At 44.4% G+C, this 17955-nt stretch overlaps 1 protein-coding gene across 14 annotated transcripts in view; it reads left to right on the top strand.

Moving 5' to 3' along the window:
- CACNA1G (calcium voltage-gated channel subunit alpha1 G) overlaps positions 1-17955 on the top strand; it is a 144744-nt gene that overhangs the window by 113456 nt on the left and 13333 nt on the right. For 8 of the 14 annotated variants that reach the window (XM_066200360.1, XM_066200357.1, XM_066200354.1 and 5 more), the window contains 8 exons: positions 62-112; positions 5930-6081; positions 8392-8501; positions 9551-9684; positions 10832-10902; positions 11181-11259; positions 11339-11460; positions 11713-12057. In XM_066200360.1, coding sequence (XP_066056457.1) covers positions 62-112; positions 5930-6081; positions 8392-8501; positions 9551-9684; positions 10832-10902; positions 11181-11259; positions 11339-11460; positions 11713-12057 — 1064 coding nt within the window. Of the gene's footprint in view, positions 1-61; positions 113-5929; positions 6082-8391; positions 8502-9550; positions 9685-10831; positions 10903-11180; positions 11260-11338; positions 11461-11712; positions 12058-14316; positions 14458-17955 lie in introns of all 14 variants that reach the window. The other 6 variants (XM_066200363.1, XM_066200362.1, XM_066200361.1 and 3 more) reach the window with 3 other exon arrangements.

The following is a 17955-nucleotide window of genomic DNA, read 5'->3' as shown; positions in this document are numbered from 1 at the left end:
CGGGGCTGGGTAGTCTTGCCGTGTGTCGTGCCGGGTGATTAATGCCGTTTCGTTCTTTTAGATCTAATGCTGGATGATGTATTAATGGAGAGCTCAGCCAGTGCAGTGCAAGGTACTGGGAAGCCGGCACGTCTCGTCCCCCTGAATGGCAGTGCTGTGTCACTAACGGTTGGCCACCGCGGCTGAGGCATCCCACTAAACCATGTGTGTGGTGCAAGGCTCGTTCGCTTCCTTCATGGCACACGCATCTCATCCTGAGCTGCAGGTCTGCAGACCTGCCTCAGCACTGACACTTGCAAACCTTTAATTTACTCCTCGATCATCTCACATTATTTAGTTTGGTTTTTTTAACTCTGGTTTTCATTAAGACACTGTCAGACTTTTCATGTCTTTTTTTTTTTTCCTCCTTTTTTTTGGTTCTTTTAGCCTTTTTTTTTTTTTTAAGAGAATAATGACTGAACTGTGAAATGGGTCCTCTACTTTGATGACTTTAGCTTTCCAACCACCAGCTTAGGAGTCTGAATAATTTGTAGGTGTGTGTCTTTGGAAGGCTTAGGGAGAATATTTCATAATTTCTTCAGTCCTTGCTTATTGCTCCACAAACATTGTGCTCCAGGGAGTATTTTTTTCAGCGGGGTAAAATTCAGTGTAGGGCAGAGCCTTAGTGTTTCAACAGGGAGCTCAACCCCACACCAACCCCCACTGTGGACATGGGATTTAGTAATTGTGCTGCCCAGTGCGTAAAATGTGTTGATTAAGAGTTTCTCAATCCATGAAGCATCTTGTAAATTAAAAGAAATAAAGATACCACCTCAAAGCCTTTCCAGGTCCTGGTGGAGATGGACCAGCTGGACTCAACACTAATCGGGTCTGAGCTGTCCCTTGTGACCCACAGCTCGCTCACACGTCCCTTTCCCAGCCCCCCTTCTCAGGATGATGCTCAGGGCTGCAAATCCACGCCTTGCTCTTTTTTATTTTTAGTAGAAGCTTTGATCTGGCAAGCATTTTGTTTGATTCATAACTTAAGAACATTAGCTTGAATATTTAAAGAGGCACCAACATAGAAACAAATATAGCAGTAATTTTCAGCAAAAATAATATACCACGAAAATGGTACTATTAAAACTCTAACCTGTGCACAGGCTCCCACTGCTTGAGATGGGAGCAGTGCTCCATCCATCTCTCTTAGATTGCAGGGAGGTTTGATTAAATAAAAATTGGCTTTCACCGCAGAGATAACTCAAAGAGACAGAGGTTCTACCTTGTATTTCTAAGGCCTTGTTGGAAGTTATCCCAACATGCTTTAATAAATCCTGAATCTCCTTCCCATTGCCATTCCTGATATTTGTATTTTTTTTTCTGTCTTTCTTGCTGCTCCTGCTGGGCCCCCTGGCCTCTCCTGTGAAAGGGGGCAGTGTGAGGGAGGGGCTGTCACTGGGTTTGGTGATCTGGTTTTTTTTCTTCTTTTTGCTTGATTGTGACTCCTCTCCTGGTCCTACAGAGTTGCATCAAGCTGTCTTATTTTATGTTATTTTTAAGGCACTGAACTCATTCCAAACCCCTCCGTTATCCCGTGCAGGCTCAGAAAGTCTCTTAGCATTTGCCCTTAAAATGTGTGCAATTGTCAGGTCTGTGCTTTGTGTTTCCTTTTCTTGTCTTTTCTTTGGATTCAGTGGTAGTGAATGTGCCATGCTGCTCTTCAGGCACCAACATGAGGAAATAGAAAGGTTTTTTTTCTGAACCTGACTGTTGGAAATTTAAGGAATCAATCCCTGGATGCAGTAGGTGAACTTCTGTGGTTCAGTGAGGAATCTGGAGTTGTGACCCAAAGCTTGCCCACATCTCTGCACTTTCAGAGGGCCTCTGTTCTCTTTCTGTGAAGACAAGATGGAATTGCGTGTGTGTGTGCGTGTGTGTGTGTGTGTGCGTGTGCGTGCTGCTGTCTGGTGCTTAGTGAGATATTTTATAATTTTTTTTCCTCCAAGTCTACGTTCTATCACAACTGGAATCTTCACAGTGGAAATAATTTATCATTTTCCATTTCACTTTTTTTTTTTTTTTTTAATAAATCCATTCAGTACAATAAAAGCCAAGTAAAACTCTGTGTTTAAATAAAACAAGTTCCTTCAGTGCAAACTACTTTTTAACCTAATAATATCCTTGATACATTTTGTAAATCCAGCTGCATCATGGGCTTGTTGCTCACTGGTTTGCCGGTGTCCTCCAGATACTCAAACTTGCAAAGGAGTTAATTCCCTTATTATAGGAAAAGGAAGAAGCTGAAGGAGACAGTAATGGAATTGTCCCACTCTTGTGAATTCCAATTTCCTGTGCCCACGCACCTCTGCCTCGAAGTCACCTCGGGGAAAGTGGCAATTTCTCTCTTGACAGGGCTATATTCGGAGGCAGATTCTCCTCAGTGATATTTTGGAGCTGCATGCCCAGCTTGATTCCCCCACAAAAAATGCAGTTAATGGGAAGAAAGCGGCCCCAGTCCCACTCCCTGCTGTGCTGGAAGAGACCAGCTGAGCCCTGGGAGACTCTGTGAGCTGGGAGTGGCACTGCCCAGCAAAACCAGAGGTGTCCCAGTGCTGCTCTGCTGGGCACTGGTGGTGTTTCACAGGTGACATCCCACAGCCATCAGACAAATGCAGTACAGGGTTTAGTGCCCCAAAGCCAGTCTGGGATCACTGAACCCCAAGGGCACCTGGTCTGGGAAAAGTTAGGGATTAGGAATGGGACATGCTTATTCTGCAACAGCAATGGTCATTTCCTTTCCAACCAAACAGAAGAGAACAGTGGTGAGTTCCCAGCCCTTGTCAAGGGGATCAATTATAATCCTACAGCTTGATGCCAAGAGTTGAGTACTCAAGCTTGGGATACAACCTGAGTTGAGAGCCCATAGGAAATGATGAGCTAAAGCCAAGTGCACCCTGGTGCAGGCACTGTTCCCCTTGCAAGCACAGTTGGGCTCCTTGGACCACCATCACCCAGGATGAAGGGGCAGGTGGGACTTGCTCAGACCACCTCCCAGCTGGCTGCAGCATCCCCTTCCTACCTGGGTTAGGGGAGATTTCTCAGGATCCACTGTCTGAGCCAATTTTATCCTGTGTAGTGATCTCCATATTTGACCCACTTCTCCCTCTGTCTTGGCCCCCAGCCCTGGTGAAGCAGCTTGATTTACACCCTGTTTACCAGCCTGATGTCTCGTAGTGGGCTTTTGCTGTATTTCCTCATCTTTTCTCATTCTGCCAATTCCTCTTTATTGGTTTGCTCTTCTTCCCCTTTCTTTAATGCCATGTGTGCCTGGAAGCCACATTAACCTCTCCAGTAATAACCAAGACTAACCCAGAGCTCTTGTTGTTCTTGACACAGTGTATTGTAACAGTACAGTAATGTGGTGTTGTGTTAGTTGTGAAGTTCACCACCCGGAGTTTAACAGATGTCTGTATTTCCCAAGATGTTGGTATTGTTAAGTTCTTTATTGCAATAATTACAAATGGCGCTGTGTCGTAGGGGGCACGGGCTTTGCACAGGGGGAATTATATTGGATTTATCCCCAAATTTTCTGCAGGACTCTGCAGGGTCAAGTTAAAGAAATGGTATTTTCACAATGGTAAAAACTGGTTTATTGGTTCAGAAAGTTCCCTGCCCACCTAGACACAGTGGGGATTTATCCCTAGCCCTCAGGCAGCATGTTAGCCTGTGTGTGGGGTCATCCCACGGGAGCATCCATATGGCACCAAGATGCATGGCTGGCATGGGGACACCGGGGAAGTGAGTGGTGACATGATTTGTAAGCATGGGTTGCCAATTCCTCTCTTAAAAAAGTTAACGGGGAAGGATGGAACATTTATCACTGGGAGTTTTCAAAGGCTGCAAGGGCATCTGTGAGAGCAGCATCCAGAGAGGTTTGGTTGTGGAAACCTGCGTGCTGGGAAAGGTGAACAGGAGATTTGGGAGAGAGGGGTGCATCGAGGAAAATCCTTTGCAGATATCTGAACAATTAGCAACCCTGCTTATAAGGTCATGAACTGGCTAATCCAGGTGCAGGAGCCCTGCACAGGGAACATCTACAACCTTTCTCTAAATCCTCTCTCTGTTCTAACAGCATTGGTGCTATTCTGTAGGATTTGGAATTACCTGTCAGTCAAAGCTGAGAAATCAAATTGAATTCCAGTGTAATTATTCATAAGTAAATCCATTGTAGGAAAAGGTAGAAGCATTGACATTTTTCTTTTTGAATGTGAATTATACATAAATGTAGAATAAGTAAGTGATCCAATTACGATGGTGTTTCTTTCTGAGATGATAAGTTGGTTCATTAAAATAGGTCCTATTTCTAACCTAATTGTATTCAAACATTTTAGTTAATTTGCTACTCATAATTTAGCATAATGTGATCGAGATATCTTGACTTTATGGAGATTTATGCAGATTCTGAGATATCTGACAAAGTCTTATGAGTGAGTCAGCAACTACTAGTCTGCCTTTTTTCATAAGCACTCAATAGATTCAGCATGAAAATTAATTTTATAGACCTTTTCATCAATACTGTGGTTTAGCACTCAGATGCAGATCACCTAAAGGCTACTGCAGATCAGAAAGTGAGTATTAATACTGCCTTTCATTTGATGACACTGCAACAGAATTTTGGTCCTTCCAAACCCCTACAGAATAAAACTGCTGAGTGTTTTTTTTTACCTTTGGTCCCTGGGCTGGAAGGGAAAGGTCTGTCTCTATGGAAAAAAAACAAAACTGATTTTTCAGGATCCTGCTATGAAGCAGAGAGCACATGAAACCGTTAAATCTATGGATTTGATTGCAATGTCATTGGCTATTGACAAAGTGGATTCTATTTCCAGGCACAACATAATCTTCTAAAATTAGTTTTCACCTAGGGCAACCCAAACCTGTGCTTCCTGGCATCATTCTTGCCCGACGTTTTTTCTTGGACTAATGTGTCAAACTGTACGTTTGCTCTGGAGCACCAAATATCAACCATGCAATTCTTACGGCTCAATAAATTTTATAACCAGTTGATCATCTAATTATGAGGGTAATATTACACTCTGACATCTTCAAGATAGCCCTTTCCACTTCAATCTGCATTGTAATGCCTTCTTGAAAATTGTACTGAATTATATACTCAGCCTTGGCATTTCCTTATTAGAGATTAGGTGAGTAAATGAGTTTATCTCTAGGTCATTTGGGGTCTAAAGTCCATGTGTCATCCCCAAGGCAGCCAAACATAGGACTTAGTTAGACAGTGAAATCTGCTCATTGATAATCTTGTCTAAACAGAGGATCGTTATCTCCTGATCACTAAGGCTCATTGATCAGTTTTCCTTGGTATTTTTATGGACCATTTTTCTGACAGCCTAAGTGTTGAATTCTGTTGTCTCTACAGTTTATTGCAAAGAACATAGTATGTTTGCACTCTTTCTCTTACAACAACCACCACAAACTCAATGGCCTGTGTTTTTAGGCAATTGTTTGTAAAATCTGTCCCCAGCATCTGACCATTAATTGAGTTTTCAGATGCTCTGGGGTCTTTTAAGATCAGCAAAAACAAGATCAGCAAAAACAAAAACTGTTGTTTTAATTTAAATTTTACTTAAATTTTCCTACAGAGCAAAATTATTTTTAGCAGCACACTAGTCCCAGCTCACCTCATCCCTGATGCCACAAGGCCGAGTATAGAGCATGTCCCACTGAAGATATTTAATGGATGTAAGATGACGGGAGCTCTGCTGTGCATTAAAAATGGTGACATGCCAGCAAGGAAAAAAGGAAATAAAAAAGACAGCATGTTTCTGTGATTGGTCTAGAATTTATCATCCCTGGAGTTGGAGAGTGAGGGTGCGTTGACTTGAGAAAGACGCAGAGAAATCCCTTGATTTGCCTCTCGCTCTCCTCCCTGCTGCAGAAGCTCAGTGTAAGCCCTACTACTCGGATTACTCCCGTTTCCGCCTCCTGATTCACCAGATGTGCACCAGCCACTACTTGGATCTGTTCATCACCGGCGTCATCGGCCTCAATGTCATCACCATGGCCATGGAGCACTACCAGCAGCCAAAGGTACCGGGGCGGCTGCAGGGGGACGTGCAGGGCTGTGCTGGGATGTGCTGTTGGGCAGGGTTAAGGCCAGGTTTGCTGCCAGACGTCCGCCTTTGCCAGTGGAGTGTAGCCATCCTACATCCCAGCTCAATCCAGGGCTTTTGGTACGTGGATCCGATTGCACCCTTCCCTTCTAGTTAAATGCAAACTGACTGCTTTGAAAATGAGACTGGGAGTAGGTTTGCTTGCTTTATTAGATTAGATCATCAGTGATATCTTCCATTTTTCTTAGGTTTCACACCCACCCTCTCCTCCCACCCCCCCCCCAAAAAAAAAGAAAAAAAAGAAAAAAAAATGAGAATTTGGAAAATGGGGTTTTTTTGCAGTTTCCCCAGTGTCCCATAGGACCTAGTTTTCATAGGAATTTGATTCCATGCTGGTCTTTAAAATGCATATTAATATGTTAGTGTGCTTAAGTTCCTTGGTCTTTGTCATGCTGTGAAAATAAAAACAGCCTGTCCTGAGATGTCAAGTCTTTTGTGCATAAGAATGAAACGGAAATAGCTGCCTTTGCCACATAACTTGTACTTACTTTTATTAGTGACTTTCAGAATGAATGAATATAACACACAATAGGAGGAAATATTCCTTAAAATTAGACAGAACTTGAACACTTAATATAAAAAAAACCACAAACAACTAAAACATGCAGACAACAGCGGGGGTGGGGGGGGAATATTCTCCAGTCTGTCATAAGCCAAAAGTGAAAGGGAACAAGCCCAATATATTTTTTCTGTCCAGGTCACCTTTAAATACCCTGGAAGGCTCATTGCATGGTTCAGTCATTTGATGATGAAAAAGGTTGTTGGCGAAGAAGCCTGGGCTGGAGTCACTCTAGAGCATGTGTCTTACCGCAGTCACTTTGCAGCTACATTTTCTCTTGTATTATAAAATGTTGGGAAGGCATTTGTTTTTCATTTTCTTTAGAAAAATACCTTTTTTTTCTCTAGACCTCTGCTATGCAGCATCTGGGTAGTAAGTCCAAGCTTGGGTTGTGCTGGGATGCCAGCATGGTCAGAACCATACACATGCTTGCGTCCTGCTGAATTAGGGCCTGGAAATCCCTCTGGTCTCAGTGATGGATGGCTGGGATCCTGAAGACATTTGAAGGCTATACGTACCAAAGAGATTTATATCCAAACTAGTTTCAGCACCAATAATTTCTTGTTGCTGAAAGAGGTTGGTTTTGGATATACCAGGATGCCCTGGGGATGAGACCCTAGATGGAGATGCTGCAGCTCCTGGAGAGGCGGGAGTGCTGCAGTGTGCAGCAGAGAGGTGGTTTGAGTAAAGAGCTGCTGGGCAAAATACGCTTCTTCCAGCTAAATGTGCTCATTTGCTGCAGAGCTGAAGTGCCCTGTAGTATGGCAGGGAGGCTTGCTCAGAGCCACGGCTTCCTTCGGCAGTTTCTTGGTCAGATGTGTTGATTTTTGTCCATGGATGCTTGAAGCTAAACTGTGGGACAGAGTGCATAACTTAAACTCCTTCTGCTATGATTTCTCCCATTCAGAGGTCAGTAAATGCTGGGTTTGGTCTGTGGGCAGATCTCCCCTGTTCCCTGACACTGCTCTGGACATTGTTATTACTGTACTTGCCAGCAGGGAGAAATTCAATGCACATTACTTAAGAGGCCAAGAAGGATGCTGCTACCACAGTGTTCCTTCATAAGCGAGGCTTTTGGGGATGAAATCACTTCTGACGTAGCTTAATGCCTGACTGTGCAAGAGTTGTCCCAGCCCGGATGCACTTGGACTAAAGATCAGACTGACTTCTGCAGAGGGAAGGGGGGCAGAAGAAAATTGTTTCTTTTGGCATGTCATCCCTCTGTCACACTCCTTGCCAAAAGCTCAAGGTGAGGAGTAATGACAGGCTGGCACCAAGGAGCCATTTGGCCAGCACTTGCACAGACGGACAAGTGGGATGAAATTCAGCTCTCTGACAAAGGCAAAAGAGGTCTTGTGCTGCTGAGACCAGCAAATGCAGAAGCTCTTTCTGTGCACCCCAGTGATCCCAGCTGGGGCTGTGCTGCTGCTAGGGGGATGAATTGTGCCTTGGGCCTGTGTCAGTCCCTCTTGAGATTTTAGGACGAGGCAGCAAGTGCACCCTGTGAATCCCTGGGACTTTTCCCTGGGACATTTTTCGTTAGAGGGAGCCCATGTTTGAAGACTTTTAACTGTAATGGGTAAGTGATGACATAAAAGTCAAGTTTGGAGGCAACAAAGCCCCTCTGTAAAGCTAACATCTAACCCCAGTCCTGTGTTTACATCCCAGGTTCTTGACGAAGCCCTGAAGATTTGCAATTACATCTTCACCGTTATCTTTGTCCTGGAATCTGTTTTCAAGCTTATTGCCTTTGGGTTTCGCCGCTTCTTCCAAGACAGGTAACAAAAGATCTGTTGTGACCACAGGGCCAGCAGCAGGCTCTGCCGAGAGCTGCCCACATTCCATGTCCTGAATTCCCATGCTCTGGCCCATGCTGTGAGTGTGATATGTAGGAAGGCTTTTTGGTGTGACTGGTTGCAGGCTGGGTAAGTGGAGGCTTGGGATGTAATCGAGAGGACTGATTGTGCAGGACAAGGAGTGGGATTGCACTATTTTAGCTCTTGGGAGCAGATGAAGCAGGGACAGATCTCCACCAAGCAGCCAGTTCTCTTCTCACACCAGTTGCATGTCCACATAATCAAGAGAACCTGCTGAAGTGACAAAATTTATGTCAAGAGAAAAAATCTAGTCCCAAGTGAATATGAAAGAAAGGACCTCTCTTTTATGCAGATGAGGAGCAGTGGATGACATTGTGTCTTTATCTAGATTTTCACTCTCTTACCTCACAAACACAAATTTTATGTCCTTGGTGGATCTTTCTCCCATTTTTGCCTTCCTCAATGTTAATATCAAGAACAAGACACTAAGCAGGCCTTCACACGAGCCCTTCAGCATCCAGTGGATGGTTAAATCCCTGTCCCCACATTTTGTGTGTCCGAGCTGGAATTACCACTCTCTCCAGGGTGGCACAAATCCTTGGGGTCTTTCCTTCACCCAACGCAACTGTTTTGCAAGGACTGGACATGAGGTCCTGTTCTCTCTGGGGCAGATCTCACATTGAGGTCCACAAGCGTCATGTCTAGAAGTGGCTAGACAGGCAACACAATGTCTCTCCTGAGGTTTGGAGCCTCTGGGTAGAAAACTGCCCAGCTTTTGCTCCTCCTTCCCCTCAGTCAAGGATATCTTTGGAATTGGCTGGTTTTCTAATGAGATGCATTAGTTATAATGATTTCATAACATCCCTGCTTTTGTATAATACCCTCAGAAAAATACTGCAGATTCATTTGAGTGCTCAAACCATGGAAATGACTGGAATTCGTGTGACACAAGCTGCCTCCCATTGCCAGCTTCTTAGTACATGTTAAACTTCACTTTGTGTTGTCTCCAGATGGAACCAATTAGATCTGGCAATTGTGCTGCTGTCTATCATGGGCATCACTTTGGAAGAGATCGAGGTGAACGCTTCACTGCCAATTAACCCCACGATTATCCGGATCATGAGGGTTCTCAGGATCGCTCGAGGTGAGAGGGATAAAACAGAATTGACTCGTGTTTGAGGTACATGGTCAGCACCAGGAGAGAGTTAAGCATTGGGAAACAGTCCTGGAGCACATCTCCATCATGATGTGCATAGTTCTGGCATCAACAGCCTATAAACAAATAAAAGAACAATGGGGGGAAATACTTCCAAGGAGCCAAAAAGCTGAGCCAACTGGCCATGTGTTTCTGCCTTATGAGGACTGGAAGGCTGGGAGCTTAGAAATTAAGGAGAAGTAGCTGTGGCAGTTACTCCCAGAGATGTACCTGGGAAAATTGCTCCAGTCAAATCAAAGTCATCTCTAACAGGGATTAGAGAACACAAGCTTGAGTACATTGGCATTAAGAGATGAACATCTAATACATTTAAATTCCCATGAGGCTTTACATCACACCACTTGGTGACAAAGCATGCCTCGTCACTCTGTATCCATCTGTCCTCTCCGACGCATTCCCAAGTCAGGGAGCCAACTTCTTCAGGGCCTGATTTTTCAAAACAGGGAGATGTCAGGGCTAAATGATGAAGATGTAAAATGTGAGTGCTCAGGCCCTTAATGAAGTACTGCCAGGCCCTCCTGAAGGGTATTGTGCTCTGAGGAATAATTGTTTCGGTTACAGCCTTCATCTAAGCAGAGAAGGAGCTGAAGGAGAAATTAAATGCTGCTGTGTCTCAAGAGGAGGAAAAAGTGGGTTTTCTGTGAATTGGATCCCTTCCAATTGGAAATGCAACCTTCTGGAAGAGATGTGTAAATCATTTCTCAGTGAATCATGTATGAAAGTGGGTAGCCTAAGGAAGTGGGAAAGTAGCCCCAGGGCTGGGAAAGGAACTGCTCATGATAACTAGAGGAAAGAGATGAGTCCAACACAGATAAAGTGGGGAAGGAAGAGCCAGGCAGAGTGATAACGCTTTCTCCAAGTCTCAGACTAGGTGATGCTGCTATTCACGGGATTTTGATAGTATCCAGGCAACAAGGAGTGATGTAAAAAGGCCAGGGACTGTAGCAGCTAATAGAGAACACTAGACAAGACTTCACATTTCTCTTCCTATAATCTGTGGCTCCTGGGAGAGGGACTGAGTTTGTGCCTCTCTAGTAATGCTGCTGTTACCATACTGCAAATGTGTTTTCCACAGTGCTGAAGTTGCTGAAGATGGCTGTGGGGATGAGGGCCCTCCTGGACACCGTGATGCAAGCGCTGCCGCAGGTAACCCACTGCCATATCAAACCAGAGCTCCTCTGGCCCACAGCTCATTTCCTATTGCAGAGGAATGCTAATCATTTTATCTTTGCTGTCATTAGAGAATCACATTTCCCTCCCGAAGCACTGAGATAGAGTCCTCACATTGAGGTCATTTTTGCCCTGAAGCAATTTAAGTTTTGGATTAAAGAATACAGCAAGAAACAGGTCTGGAACAAAAAAAAAATCAATGAATGTTCTTTTTTTTGTGTTTTTTTTCCCCCCATTTCTTTTTCTCTTTTCAGGTTGGGAATCTGGGCCTTCTCTTCATGTTGTTGTTTTTCATATTTGCAGCTCTTGGAGTGGAGCTGTTTGGAGATCTCGGTGAGTCTTCCTGTGCCAGTGGGAGGGGTGGGAATGGTGTGGGAGTGGGGGGGTCTCACAGCTGTGCTTGGTCTCACAGAGTGTGATGACACACACCCCTGCGAGGGGCTGGGACGGCACGCCACGTTCAGGAACTTTGGGATGGCCTTCCTGACCCTCTTCCGAGTATCCACAGGAGACAACTGGAACGGGATCATGAAGGTAAGTGTTAATGGTTTTTGTCAGCAAGTGTATTGCTGCTCTAGACATGAAATTTGCCAAATCTTCTCAGTTTTCTTCATGAAAGGAGAACCCATTGCAGACAGGTTCATGCTGCAATCTCTTCATGTCCCTCCATCTCTTAGTGCCGTGGTTTAGTTGATAAGTTGGCGTTAGGTGATAGGCTGGACTTGACGATCTCCAAGGTCTTTTCCAACCTGGTTGATCCTGTGATCACTCCCCCGCTGTTTCCAGGACACGCTGCGTGACTGTGACCAGGAGTCCACCTGTTACAACACCGTCATCTCCCCCATCTACTTCGTCTCCTTTGTGCTGACAGCCCAGTTTGTTCTGGTGAACGTGGTGATTGCGGTGCTCATGAAGCACTTGGAGGAGAGCAACAAGGAGGCAAAGGAGGAGGCAGAGCTCGAAGCAGAACTGGAGATGGAGATGAAGACCATCAGCCCCGGCCAGCACAGCCCCTCGGCCATCTTTGCGTGGACAGGCACCACCAGTGGAGAGAGACCCGAGAGCCCCTGCGGATTTACCAATCCCATGCAAATCAAGGTGGATTCTCAGCTCTCACTAGCTTATCATATGGTGAGGATCTCTGTTGGAGGGTGAGGAGGGCTTGACCTGCATTTTTGTTGGGGGAAGACTTGCACGAGTTGGTAATGAAAGAGGTGTGTACCAAATGTCCTGGGCTTGTATTCCCTGCTGTCTTCTGCTGACCCTTGTGTGGTTTGGGAGCCAATGCTGCAGGGGAGAGACCCCAGGCAGCCTCCAGACCACCTTGATGCATCTGTTCAGAGAGAGTTTTGCAATTTACTCTGGAGGTCAGCTCAAGCCACAGAGTTCAGAGCTAGCTCCAAGTTTAGTTTAATTCAGAGTTTTGACTGGTCCTTTGTGATAGCAAAATCATGAGCATAATGTGTTTGCTTTTCTAATACAGACCATGAACCACAACATAAAAGAGGAATAAAACTTGGCTAATCTTTGCTTCAGTATTAAATTTGTTTTATGTAACCTCAATTTAAAACCCATCTCCACAGTCAGGCATGTAAGAAAAGATTCTTTTAACAATAGAATAACCCAGAGGAGACTCAAACCTGAGCTCACCAGAGCTGGTGGCAGAACTCCCATCAGCAGGAGCATGGCTGTAATGTGGGAGCTGCTACAAGCTGCACGATGTCTCCCTAAAGCACAGTCTTTGGATGAAGATTCAGTTTGAGGAATGAGAGGTGAGATCAAGCCCCAGACAAATTCTTTGGGAGGTCACTGAACTGAAATTACTGAGGAAATACAGTCCAGCCTTTTTTTACTCTTAGCTGATTGCAAATTGGGTTAAACTCTGTGCAGGCCTCATTAACTTTTATTACATCATGATTTCACAACAGCATATCTTGGCCTCAGCCTGGGGTGGACTAATGCATATTCTAATGCATGAAAAACCATTTATGATCTTTAGTCCAAGGGTGAAAGACAGTAAATCCCTGCTTAAGCTTTGTTTCAGTTCCTAAACTACTGGAAATTCCTAGTGCCATTAGAATCTCTGATGTCTGAGATGGAGTCCAAAGCTGCTCTTTGGCTCAGGAAAAAGGAGTTCAGGGCACTATGGGGAAATCCAGATTTACTACATCCTCTAGGAAGAAACAACACATCCCAACTGGTGCTGGATGTGTTGAGCAGAGTACTGACAAACTGTCCTCAGCCCTGCTGGACTCAGCACCAGGACTGAAACTGGCAAAAAAGAGAAATTGCAAAACTGCGAGACAAATCAGTTAGGATGATACCCTCGCTCTGCAGTCTGTTAAACCTGCCCTCTCTGAAGGTGGCCTGGGAAAGGGTTTATTCCGGTTATAACCTTCAGAGTGTGCTTCTTGCTCTTTTCCTCAAACAGAAGCCTCAAAAACCTCCAGGTGATCTTATTCTGACTATTTCTTTTCCCAGCCAAAATCTTCTGGACAAATCTGATGCTTGAGCTTGATAGCAGAGGAATACAATTCCCAGGTCACAGCCCTGGCAAGGACAGCATGTTCTTTTGCTTGCCCCTTTCCTGGGATTTTTGCACCGTGTGCTGTTTGACTGTAGCGCTGGTCCTCATCCCATTGTATGCATTGGGCATTCCCTACATGGAAGGTGCACCCTGAAATCACTCCCCTACTGCCTGCAAAAGCCAGATCCTGCTCTGTACAACCCCAGTGCTGTGGCCAGCTGGTTTGACATTGGCCAGAACACTGGGGGCACCTCAGCCCATGTCTGGCACAGTGACCTGAGATGTGTCCATCCTGCTCAGCTGAAGCTTCCATGGACAGGACACTGAGCTTCTCTCCAGTCAGGTTATTTTAATTTCTGTGCCCTCTGGATATGGATTTAGGTGGCAAGTATTAGGTCCTGCAGCTCAAAAGCGTGGACCATGTGTGTAGAAGCCTTGCAGCAGGTAGTGTCCTGTTGAAGTTGACAGCACCAATGGGAAGATGCTGCTCAGCCCCCAGGAATGACCAGCTGTGTTTGCTGAGAGGGAGATTGTCCCCAAGGAGGGCCCCAGGTGGGAGCAGCCGTGGTCTCAGGGCAGCTGCCGTCGCCCCATCACTCATAATGTCTGGGAAAGCTGTCTCTGCTCACCATAAAATTACTGCACTGTTCTCTCTCCTTTTCTCCTGTCCCACTGTTCCTGTTACTGCTGTTCTCCTTGAGTGTTTCCACCTTTTTTCCTCCCTTCTATTTTTTTTTCCTTCATTTTGTTCATTGGGTTTGATATGCTGTCCTTTTTTTCTCTCTGTCTCTGTCCCTCTCCTTTTTCCTTCTCTTTTTGGCTTGCTCTTTCTCCCTCTGCATGCTATACACCATCCTTCCTAGGAAAGGCACTTGTTTGATACCATATCACTGCTGATCCAGGAATCTCTGGAAGGAGAGCTGAAGCTGATGGACAACCTGTCAGGCTCTGTGTGCCATCATTATGCCCTCCCAGCTCCCGAATATTACAGCTCTGAAAACCAGGTTAATATTCCTAATTTCCTGCAAAGTCTCCATCCAAACTCAGTTTGATTGAGACCTTTAATAGCAAGTTAAAGTTCCTTATGTAATGCAGTCACAGGGATTTGGAAGCATAAGTCACTGGCTTTTTCTGTGGGAGTAGATGATGTTATATATCAATGCAAGAGGAAGACGACACGCTTGGACTTTCCCTTGTCAAAAGAGCAAGTTTTTCATTGGGATTAACAGTTCATGGTTGTTAGAGGGGAAATCCACAAAATTCCATCTCCACCTTTCAGTGTGTTTCTTACATTTGGCTTCCTGCTCCTAAGCAGAGCTCCACAGCAACGTCAGGGCGTATCTGCAGAGCCTGCAGCACAGCGTGAGGCTTTCCCAGAGCAGAGCATGACCTGCTGAGGGTCATCAAATAATCTCTGTGTTCTCTGCCTACTTGTACTGTGTGAAAATCCAGTTTTGAAGGGTGTTCCCAAAGAGGCTTCTTGCAAATGGGTCACTGTAAACTAGATCCTCAACTCTGATCTAGTGAATTTGAAGGGAGGCAGCCCTTAATGATGCACAGAAGTAACTGCGTGCTCCAGTGCTTTCTCGAGCAGGCAGTGCTTTTTTAAAATTAGTTCATTTACTTCCTAGAATAAAATACCTACTTTCTAAAGTGCATTATTCTTTAGAGCAAATATTTCCCCTAAAACACAGCAGTGACCATAATAATAATTCAAACACACCTATTATTTGCTGCAGTTGGAATTGAGCAGATTCCATATTTCTTCATCTATTTTTCCCACCCTTTCTGGCTAAAAATAACAGTTTTCTTGTTAAATCAGTGTGCTTGTTTATGAGCTCACTGACACTCTAAATTACCCAACTTTTGATGGTTCATTAGAGGAAAGGAACAAGCTTAGGTAAAGGGAAATTCTGCTGCAGGTCTTTATATAGCAGGATAACATGTCTTCCTCTGATTGCTCCGTATTGCATCCCAGAGTGTATTAAGCTATAGGAAGTGGTTGTCTCTAATAATTGCCAGAGGAATAGAGACAGTAGCTTTGGCAGGGAAGGAAGAAGGTCAGTAGGAAACTCAGTGAGAGCTGGTTGCAAATTTTTTTGTCACACCATTTTTCACCAGAAAGTGCTGCTGCAGCAAAAAAAAAAAAAAAGGTTTTGTTTTGACATTTCTGTAATGAAAAAATATAGCATTCCAGTTTGCAATGGCTTTTTCTTTTAAAATTTAAGCTCCCCCCCCCCAATTAAAAGTGGTCTAAATCAGTTGGTTGTTTCCAGCAAAATGTTTTGACGGCTTCAAACTCAATTTTGGGTTTGGGAAGGCTGAAGTGGGGTGATGTTTTGTTTACATTTCAGCTTTTCTGTTCACACAATTTGTCATGTTCTCAGGCAACCCAGGAATTTAGAGCAGTGCTGGGACTTGCTGAAAGCAACGTGATTAATAGCAGCTCCCAGCAGGGCAGCTCCAGAAGGCAGGAGCTGCTGGTGTCCACCGTGCTCCTGCACAGCTTTTTCCTGGCTCTGGTTGCTGGATCCTTCTTAGGAATTCCTGTCCTCAGGCCGGCATTTTTGATGTAATGCCTTTTTGGGGAGCCTCATATGAAACCAGGGGCTCCAAATCATCTCTCTCATCCATTGCCAGCAGATGAGTGTGCTAGAGCAGATATCAAAGCTGAGGTTAGATGAGAGGAGCCCGACCCTCTTACTTATCTCAGCTGAATTTTGAGCCTCTCCAGACTCACTCATCACTGGATTTGCTCCATCCCATGGCTGCCATTTCTAAGAGTGAGAAAACCCAGACCTTTGACAACTTCAGTGCAAGAGATCTGGGCCCCTGTTTTCTCTTGGAAGATTTATTGCTGCTGAGAGACTTTTCAAGCACAGAGGATGGCAAAAAAAAAAAAACAAACACGCACAATGAGAAATGAAAAGGAAGCACCTGGGACTTGCCCAGAGCAGGTGTGAAGTGTTTGCTAACCAAAATCAAGTTTTAAGTTTCTCCCTGCACCCTTTTAACTGTGAGGAAGTGAATTATGGTCCCATCTACCTCTGGGGGTGGAGGGGGAGCATGGGCATGGTCCCTGCACCTTTCCTGGAGCACAGGGAAAGGCACACTCCATACCCCTCCTGAAAATATGGTTTTGTTGTTGGGGAATCTTTGCAGACTCGACAAGTTTAGCTTAGAAACCAGCATGGTTATTGGGGGTGAAAAACTTCAGAGAAACCAGATCTTGAAACCTCTTGTATTTGATCACAGCCAAGAGTATGAATCTCTATTAGGAAAGCAATGTTACTTTTGCTTCTTCATGTAGACAGGAGAACAGCAGAATACAATGCTAACATTAGTGTATGGTTTTAAACCCCCTCCCAGATCCTTGATAAGCACTAAGGTATGAACTTCCCTGCTCCTTTTTTAATTTCTTTGTTATATTTCATTTTTTTTAACGTTCTGTCCCAGGTAACAATGTGTATGATGTAGCTTCTCCCACTGCAGGGGTATTGCTTTACTGTCTAGAAGTATTTAGATTATGATACTTTTTTTTTCCCCTTTTTTTTAAATTTTCTTTTCTTTCAAAAGATTTGTGTCCTGGTTTCTTATGTTTAATCATCTCTCCCTTTAGATCCCTCTAGCTGAGATGGAGGCTCTGTCTCTGACGTCAGATATTCTCTCTGAAAAGTCCTGGTCCTTAGCTCTGACGGATGACTCTTTTCCTGATGACATTAAAACACACTTACTTAATGCTCTGGAAAGCAATGTACATACACTGGTTGCTGTGTAGTCTGATGTTTACAGGGTTCGAAATACTGCTCCCATCTCTCTGCGCCTGCCTAATGGCATTTCCAGTTCCAGCCCCTCCCAAATAGCACCAACCTCTTCCCTGAACAGGATGCTGTCTTTAATGCCATTAGGTCCTGGATTTTGTCACTCTTGTCTAGAATCTTGGCTCCTTGCAAGGAATGAGTGGTTATTTCAATTTTTCTTTTGGTGTTTTATGTATAAACTATGTGTTTTCTACAAGTAAAATAAGTAGTTAAAAAAAAAAAGAAAAAAAAAAGCTTTGGAAAGGTTGAAATGGTTGAAATTTCCTCCCCATCTGAAATAAATCAGTGATGCCACGTGAACACACACCCATGAGCTAATGACCCATGTCCTCTGCTGGAGGGTCAGCCCCAACACTTTGGTTTGGAGTGGATTTTTGTCATTATGAACACAAGCACCACAAGGTTTTTTTGCATGATTGGTGCCGGACTGTTTCTGTTACAAATATCAAATGGGGATCTCTCCAAGATCTTGTTTTGCAAATTCTTTCTAGCAGTCACCATGCTGGGGAAAAAGAAATGACTATTCAATGTCTTTTTGACTGACATAACCAGTATTTTGAACCCTGCCTTAACCATCTCCTCTCTGAAACATTAGACATTTTTATCTGTGTAGCGGTCAAGTGCTTTTTTTCTGCTGTACAACAGACATAATTCCTTTCCCAACATTTTTAGATCATTCTT

Source organism: Chamaea fasciata, unplaced genomic scaffold, assembly GCF_029207755.1.
Source record: "Chamaea fasciata isolate MVZ Bird 193981 ecotype frontalis unplaced genomic scaffold, bChaFas1.0.hap1 SCAF_19, whole genome shotgun sequence".
NCBI lineage: Eukaryota > Metazoa > Chordata > Aves > Passeriformes > Sylviidae > Chamaea > Chamaea fasciata.
This window is presented reverse-complemented; position numbering and strand designations above follow the sequence as displayed.